General features: G+C 47.6%; 1 protein-coding gene across 1 annotated transcript in view; it reads right to left on the bottom strand.

Moving 5' to 3' along the window:
* The window catches only part of ZC3H18 (zinc finger CCCH-type containing 18), a 27,820-nt gene extending 26,322 nt beyond the window's left edge, over positions 1 to 1,498 (bottom strand). The window contains exon 1 of the mRNA XM_029283238.1: positions 902 to 1,498. Within this exon, the coding sequence (XP_029139071.1) occupies positions 902 to 1,498 (597 nt within the window). The remainder of the gene's footprint in view (positions 1 to 901) is intronic.
* Between the last annotated feature and the right edge of the window lie 7,489 nt (positions 1,499 to 8,987).

Genomic DNA, 8,987 nt, shown 5'->3' with positions numbered 1-8,987 from the left:
CCTAGGGGGAATTTTTAGTGGGGTTTTAAGAATAATTTTAAATTGACACAGGCCATATCAAATATTTCATTTTAATTAGGTTTTAAAGTGGGTATTTTTATCTCTGTATTTGTTTTACCAGGCTGTCAGCCGCCCTGAGTCCGTAAGGAGAAGGGCGGGATAAAAATCCAAATAATAAATAAATAAATAAATAAATAAAATAAATAATTTAGCTCAGAATCTTCCCTCTATTCCCTCTCACTCAACCCCTGCAACAATCAAAGATGTCAACAAAAGTCATGCTTTCCTTAAGCACTTTCAGAGGGAATCATACTGTCAGAAGAAACTTTCTGACTTCTGAACAAGCTGATATCTAACACAGATATTATCATCCGGCAGGAAAACCTGTGGTTCAGAGCTTCCCAGCTGTTTCAGCTCATCTGCACTTAGCTTCCTTGTCACTTCCTACTTCAAGCATTCATCACAACAGGAACACAAATGCTGCTTTGCAGCCTCAGATGTTATCTGGGTGTCTACAGGACTCTTATAACCACCCCTTTCCAATCCAGACCAAGGGCACTTGCCAAGCTGGATGTCTATGGAATGACAGATGTTTCCACTGCCATCAGGGGCTTAAGCTTGGCCAGTACAGTGACAGAAAATGATGCGGAGATTCAGCAACTGCTCCCAGGATTCTGAGCGCAAATTTTCCTAAATACCGAAGAATCAGAACAGCTTCCCAATTCTTGGCAATGGTCACACTGTGGAAAGTTTAGCAGTTGAAACCTATTCACTGGAGGGTGAGAAAACAGCCCTTTATTGACCTTTCTGTATTACAAAGGGTTGTGGGGACCTGCTTTCTCCCAGGGACACCCTTGGTGCGGGGGACAATCCCGAGACTGCAGAAAGGAGATGAACTTACATCAATCTCGCCATCATCAATTTCTCCATCTTCTTCCTTCTTCTTCTCCTTGGGAGGCTCCTGCCCATCCTTCTCATTGTTGCTTTTGGGGGTAGGCTGTTTTTCATCTCCTGGAGGCTCATCTCCCTTTTCTTCCTCTTCCTCCTCCTCCTCCCCCACAGCTTTGTCAGCCTCATCGTCTGCAGGAACAGTGCTAGGCTCCTCGGGAACCTCCTCATCATAGTCCAGTTCATGCTCGTCCAGTTCCCGAATGACTGAGGAAGCTTCATCACCCAGGTCATTTGCCCCCTCTTCCTCTTGCTCAACGCGCAGGGAGGACTTGAGTGGTTGGCTTTGATCATTACGATCAGAGTCCGGAGACTTGGTGCTTAAGTGCTCCTCTTCCTCTGAGGGAAGGCCTTCCTCCTCCCCATGGCTCAATGTTCTAGTTACCCTGTCTGCCCCTTTCCCCAAGCAGGCACCCTGTCCTTCCTCCCCATCCTGCTCTGAACTACTCCCTTTCAGGATTTCGTCATCAGAGGGCTGGTGGTCATCCTCCTCTTCGTCTTTCTCACTGGGAGAGTGGGGGGTTTGCTCAAGTGTTTCAGAAACATCCATCAGGACCCACTAGTCTGCAACAGAGAAAAGGCTCAGATAAATAAAGGACAACAGTTGATTCATAGCTGCTTCTTAAGTACAGATTGTTAAGCTGTCATGTCAACATTTTTAGCTTGCAATACCCTTCACCATCCCATATTTAAATGCTGGCCCACAGGAATAAAAGAGCATGGATGAGATTCTCAAAGAAGAGCTGCTTTGTAGCATCTAAGGCTGAAGTAAGTCAAAGCCATTCATAAATCATTCATTGACAATTATTTCCTGACAAGATTTTAATTTTTAAACAGAAATTGTCCCTTTGTGACCACAAACGAAGCAATCTGTCTATAAATGAGCCCATCCAAAGTTAAAGTGAAGAGGGAGATAGAGACTCCCCTCCTGCAGCCAAGCTAAGAATCCATCCCATCACCCCGTCAACACAACCGTCCACCTTACTACCAGCAGGGGATGATGGGATATAACCCCACAGACGTTGGAAGGGACCACAGTTCCAGCATCGCTCACCCCCTTTCCAGACGGGTCAAAACAGGGACCCCCCCCACCCCGGCCAAGGAGGACGGGAGCGTGCAGGCCGAGACTGCAGCCCCCCCAGGGCAAAGGTTGCCCCCGGCCCTCCCCTTCGGGGGATCAGGCCAAGCCCCGAGCCCATCCGGCCTGGCGGGCTGCACAGGATGGGAGTTGTAGTCCTGCTGCTCGCGTGTGCCCCAGAAGATCGCTCTGAGGGCGCCGGGGCGCGGAGGCCGCAGCCCGCTCGTTGGTCCGGGGCTCAGGCGTCAGGCCGGGCCTCCCCGGAGGAGCAGCGAAGCGACAACCAGCGACGCCCCCGGCGCCTTCCCTGCAGGCCCCACGCGGCCCCGGCAGCCCCGGCCCCCGCGGCCCGTAGGCGGGGCCCGCCGCTCCTCACCTGGCCGAGCGGGAGGGGGTCGGGGGGGAGCGGGGAGGCGGCTCCGGGAGGCGGCGGGGCGCGCGACAAGGCCTCTACTGGCGGCAGAGCAGGGCGGCCATGGGGTGACGTCATGGACACGCGACGCCGCCAGCGGCGGCGACGGCCTTCCCACCTGCTCAGCGCGCCTGCGCCGCCCGGGGAGCGCGAGGCCAACGAGGAGCGGGAGGGAGGGAGGGAGGGGGGGGCGGAGCTGCTTCAGTGAAAGTGACAGCCAGGCGCGGCCCGCCCCTTAGAAGCCTGGCTTAGCCAATCGGAAGACGGAAGGAGGGAGAGAGAGAGAGAGAGAGAACGCCTGCGCGTTCCGGACTCGCTGCCGGACTGCCGGAGAGCCTGGCGGGTTCCATGCGTTGCCGGTTGGGAGGGATGGGCTTTGTAGTCCGATGGATGTGGGAACGCAGGGCTTACCGGTGCGGTCGATTGGCGGCGCGCACCGGAGGGTGGCATGCAAGACGTCGGCTGAGCATGTGCAGAGCGCCTGGTTCCTTCCCGGGCAGGAGCCGAGCGCACCGAGGCGCCCACCAAGGGGAGAGGTCCGGGTGGGAGGCGAATGTCCCGATGCTCCTCGCACACCCCCCCCAGCAGCCCCTCTCTCGGGCTGGGTCAGGAAGGCACGGGAGTCTCGGCGCCTTCGCGGCCGCAGCGGTGAGACGACCATGCCCATGCTCCGCAGCCAGGTCGTCCCCGAAGAGGGCGGAGTTCCTGGACCCAGAATCCGCTGCCCTTGGGATCTGCTCCAGGGCCGGAGTTGAGAGCCCGGATGCGCAAGTCCCGAGCCGATCCCTTGAGTGGGCACCGGCGGAGCCCCGCGGCGGAATCGGGGCAGCCCGACCCGCGTCTTTGCTCGGGGCCCGGCGGGTCCGGACCCCCGGCTCCGTGCAGGGTTTCCGCCCGGCTCCCAGCGCCTTCCCCGCTTCCCCCCCGTGAGCCGAGCGGAGGAGCCTCGTGTCCGCCCCCCAGTCTGGCCGCGGCCAGAAGGAGGCGAGGCTGGCAGGTCGGGCAGCTCCGCCACCAACGGCCGCCTTCAAAAGACCTTCAAAACGACGCGGCGTTTTATTCCAGCGTTGCTAACGCTCCTTCCTAAAACTTCTCTGCTCGGAAAGAAACTCGGCCATCCGGCCCTATTAAGGTGCTTGTGAAACTCGACGGAAGAGGGAGCTCAGACCCAGCAGTGCAGCCCGGTTGCAGAGTTGATCTATTCTGGGCAACCCGTGGCGGAAATATTTGCTGTGGAAAGCCCCATAAAAGAAAGAACATTTCCTCTGTGGGGAGACAGGAGACGGGTTTGCTACAGAGATTCCTCTGGAAGAACCATCAGCTATGAAAATTACGGTGGTGGGGGTGGGCCTCGGAGAAGGCACAGCCCACTCGCTATTCATTCCTAGTCTGTTAGTTTTAATTCAGTTCTTATTATAAATAACTCAAGGCAGTGAACATACCTAATACTTCTTCCTGCTCCTGTCTTCCCCACGAGAACCCTGTGAGGTGAGGTGGGTTGGGTTGAGGGAGAGGGACTGACCCAAAGTCACCTAGCCAGCTTTCATGGCTAAGGCAAGACTAGAGCTCGCCGCTTCCTGGTGTCTAGCCTGGTGCCTTAACCACTAGACCAGGCAACCACTTGCTGTCATTTGGCCCTCATTTCTTTAAACACCTTGGAGGATCAAAGAAACACTGGAGGCAGGAGAACAAGAGCCCATATCCTTGAATCTGCCACTTAATTATGTTTGTAATAAGTTATAAAGCCTGTTTTCTGGAAATCCCATGTCACCATTTCTTTTAGACAAAAGACAAAGCTTAGTTGAAGAGAAACATTGGGGTGAACATGGGGCTTCTGCTTGTTATCCAAATGTGAATCTAATGATCATCAAACTATGATGTGTCACCTGACTGGTGTTAAATATATAAGTAGCTATAAATGTGAAAATCTATATTAAAATTGTGACCTTATAGAGACATTCCTGGAAGTAAAATGCCATAACCCAATGAAATTTATTTCAGAATGAGCTTCCTATAACCTTGACCTTTCCCCTAAGTAACATTTACAGTACTTCTGGTTTGCCATTTTTAAAAAGTAGGTTTTCTAATTCTTGCAAAACTTCTAAGGTAACTTTCAGTTTTTCCCCTCATTGGACTAGAATGTACTGCACAATATGGGGGCAGGGGTATCTTCAAACCGAACCAACAAATCAAAGATGGCCTGCTGAGAATTATCTGCAGGTCTCCTCACGAAATGAACAGAAGCTGAAATGATCATTTTTAAGGGGAAAAAAATCCATTATACATTAAAGAAAGAGATTAGGTTTGAGCTGGAATTCCTAGAGCTTTTGTTTCATTAGCCCGAAGAACAAGAGCTGGAAGTATGATTAGAGTTTCTTTCATGAAATCCAGATATAGAGAGTGAAATTCTGCACTGGGTGAAAGGGAGATACTTTTGAAGGACCTGATAGCATGCCAGTTTTGGAAGGCAATAACTTACTGCAAGTTTCCCTGGATTCTTTGAATTTTAGCCTTCCAGCTGACAATAGTAAGGACATTAGATGCAGGATCTGAAAATGCTTCTTAATTTACAGTAGATACTCCATCTCTCCCCCCAAGTAGATTTATTTATTAAATTTATTTGGTGCCCACCTTAGTTGGAATGTTCAGTTAAGAGATGTGGAATAGGTTGAGTTTGGGGGGCATGAAACAGCGAGGGAGGGCCGTCTGCCAGTTTCCCATGGTCTTAGTTGCTTTATCGATAGTGGGACATTCATTTCCTTGAGCTAAAACCTGTCCACATCTGGCACAAGGAAAGCACAAAGATGAATCATTTTCAAATTAGGCAGGCCATCCCTTTCATATATCGTTGATCTTTCTCTACCATCCATCCATCCATCCCTTTTATCAAGTGAGAGAGGGAGAGAGAGATAATTTCACATGATTCCCTTTAAAACCCTAACTTGCTCAGAACTCCTCAATCATTGTCCATGCTCATTGGGCTAAAAGTCACTCCTGATAGCGAGATGGGCAGCATATAGATTTAATAAAACAAACACACAAATACATACATCCTACCTGGACTGAACCATTTACTAAGTTGAAAGAGGTGGGGACAAAAATTTGCTTCCTAAGACAGAGTTCCAGGCTCCTACAGGTAGGAAGACTCATGCCCGGGCATCGTGCCCAGCACTAAGAAGAAACATTGCAAATGTCAGAGAGAGGCAGAAGTTTCCAGTATCTGTGTTTGCTGGTGTCTTTCAGCACCCTCTTTCAGGGACAGCACCACAGTTGGCATTCCCTGCATGCTTTCCTCACTGGAAGATGTCCGCCAATAGCCCCCCCCCTCACATGGACATCTAAACAAGGAAAAAAGTAAAATCCAAGGACCTCCTTCAACTGTTGCTTCAAAAGCGTGACCTGAAAGTACTACTCCCTTTGAGGAACAAGAATTAGAAATTCTGGAATACTTGGCTCATTGTTATGAGCAACAAGCCCTACCCAGCGTTACTTATAAAGATGTATTTTGAATGCACAGAATGAAAGACTGTTGAATTTACCAATAAAGGAGAATATTTGTAGCTCAGGGTTGAAATGAGGGGTCCTTGGTGTTCCCTGTTTGAAAACAACCAAGCTTGGAGAGCACAAAGGACCCCTCACTCTTGAATTTCCCAAGTACTTCAAAAAAATTTAACCAAATAATCAGTTATCAGGACACTGGCATACTGTCAGAATCCAATTATATTTCATCTCTAGTATAGTTGATACCTTTTGGGGTAAAGACGGAAGAGACCTAAGACAGTATGCTACTTCCCTTCCCCCACTTGTTTCCCCGAAATACCGGGAGTGAAGGAAGTCATATGAAGTTTCCCTGACCTACACCTATGGTGGTTTTCCTGATTGTTATTGTTAACCCCGGTAATTGTTTCATGTAATCCTTTCTGAAGTCTCTCCTCCCAGCAGTGAGGAAAAGGGGGTGGGAATGCAACGCCTGGAACTGTCGCTGGAAGAAAGGGGGTGATGGGGTGGGGCTACTGGGGGATCCCTTAAAACCTTGAATGGGAGAGCTTGGACCCCAAGTCCTGTCTAGAAAGCCTGCAACCAGTTTTCTCTTAATAAAGATGCCTGTTGGAAGAAATATTCCAAGAGTTCTGTCTTCTAAGATGCAAAGCGGGGTGGGTCCTTACACATACATTGGTATAATTAGGAGCAATTTTCTAACAATCTTACCAAGAGATGGACTTTGAGTGGAATAAGATTATTTTCAGAGCCTGCAAAGAGCTTTAAAAGTCTTTAAGCTTCAGGTCTTAAAGAATTTCAATGAGCTTTATCAAGTGAAAGTTTAAAAATTTTATGATAACTTGGGCTTAATATAAGAATTTTATATAACAACGGTATTACTTTTCATATTAAATGATATACACCATTGGCCAAATATTGCCAATAATCATACTGCATCAGTTCCCTTCAAATGACTGAGCTCCATTCATTTAAAACCAAGTTAGTATATGTGATGGTCCTTCTGAAAGTATATTCAGAAGTAATACATTTTCCATCTATAATTAAATCTCCAGTTCTAGAAAAATCTTCTACCTTCCCATTTCTTGAACTGAATAAATTTATCCTCTTGCTTCAAAAGGGAAACAGTAAAAAAAATGGAACAAGACAGGAAGATCAGGAGGCAAAAATTGCTTCCACATTTTAAGGTAAATATGGATTTGAGATAGTAGATATTAATTTCTTAGTGTCAAGGAGGAATTGCACCACCTGAACTGAGAGACGCCTCAGGGCTAACTTGGTTTGGTCCATCAACCAAGATTATTGGCACTCAATTGTTTAAGAGCAGCTGCATCAAAATAATTCTTCTTCCTTCACTTTGTTTATACTGTGTATGTAACAAAAAGTGAATTCACATAAAAAGACTAAATTGACTTCACTTCTGAGGCTCAACACAAATTCCCAGGCTGATGATCTGGCACTCAATGAAAGCTTATGCTGGGCATCCCTGTTGCTTTAATGCTTGGGTTCACACATGAGGCTAAATCAAGGTCTGTTAACTAAGCTACAATTAGCTGGGATTCTAAAACAATTTACAAGCCATTGTTGTTAATTGCGAAGTCGTGTCCGACCCATCGCGACCCCATGGACAACGTTCCTCCAGGTCTTCCTGTCCTCTACCATCTTCTGGAGTCCATTTAAGTTCACGCCTACTGCTTCAGAGACTCCATCCAGCCACCTCATTCTCTGTCGTCCCCTTCTTCTATTGCCCTCAATCTTTCCCAGCATTAGGCTCTTCTCCAGTGAGTCCTTCCTTCTCATTAGGTGGCCAAAGTATTTGAGTTTCAACTTCAGGATCTGGCCTTCTAAAGAGCAGTCGGGGTTGATCTCTTCTAGGACTGACTGGTTTGAACGCCTTGCANGAATGTAAACTGACCTTTTCCAATCCTGTGGCCACTGTTGAGTTTTCCAAATTTGCTGGCAAATTGAGTGTAGCACTTTTACTGCATCATCTTTTAAGATTTTGAATAGCTCAGCTGGAATACTGTCACCTCCACTAGCTTTGTTGTTGCTCAGATTTCCTAAGGCCCATTTCACTTCACATTCTAGGATGTCTGGCTCAAGGTCAGTGACCACCCCATCGTGGTTATCTGGGACGTTAAGCTCGTTCTTGTATAGTTCTTCTGTGTAGTTTTGCCACCTCTTCTTAATCTCTTCAGCCTCTGTTAGGTCCCTGCCATTTTGGTCCTTTATCATGCCCATCTTTGCATGAAACGTTCCCTTCATATCTCTAATTTTCTTGAAGAGATCTCTGGTCCTCCCTATTCTGTTGTTTTCTTCTATTTCTTTGCACTGTTCATTTAAGAGAGCATTCTTATCTCCTCTAGCTATTCTCTGGAATTCTGCATTCAATTGGGTGTATCGTTCTCTTTCTCCTTTGCCTTTCGCTTCCCTTCTTTCCTCAGCTATTTGCAAAGCTTCCTCAGACAGCCATTTTGCTTTCTTGCATTTCTTTTTCTTTGGGATGGTTTTAGTTGCTACCTCTTGTACAATGTTGCAAACGTCCGTCCATAGTTTTTCAGGCACTCTGTCTATCAGATCTAATTCCTTAAATCTATTTGTCACCTCTATTGTATATTCATCAGGAATATGATTTAGTTCATACCTGAGTGGCCTAGTGCTTTCCCCTACTTTCTTCAATTTAAGCCTAAATTTTGCCACAAGAAGCTCATGATCTGAGCCACAGTCAGCTCCTGGTCTTGTTTTTACTGACTGTATAGAGCTTCTCCATCTTTGGCTGCAGAGCACATAGTCAATCTGATTTCTATGTTGACTGTCTGGTGATGTCCATGTGTAGAGTCGTCTCTTGGGTTGTTAATAATAATAATAATAATAATAATAGTAAAGTTGGAAGGGACCTTGAAGGTCATCTAGTCCAACCCCCTGCTCAGGCAGGAAACCCTATACCATTTCGGACAAATGGCTGTCCAGTCTCTTCTTAAAAACTTCCAGTGTTGGAGCATTCACCGCTTCTGGAGGCAGGTTGTTCCACTGGTTAATTGTTCTCACTGT

This window comes from Protobothrops mucrosquamatus, unplaced genomic scaffold (genome assembly GCF_001527695.2).
Source record: "Protobothrops mucrosquamatus isolate PMUCROS unplaced genomic scaffold, P.Mucros_1.0 scaffold41, whole genome shotgun sequence".
Lineage (NCBI taxonomy): Eukaryota > Metazoa > Chordata > Lepidosauria > Squamata > Viperidae > Protobothrops > Protobothrops mucrosquamatus.
The sequence above is the reverse complement of the archived record's forward strand: the minus strand, read 5'-3'. Positions and strand labels throughout refer to the sequence as shown.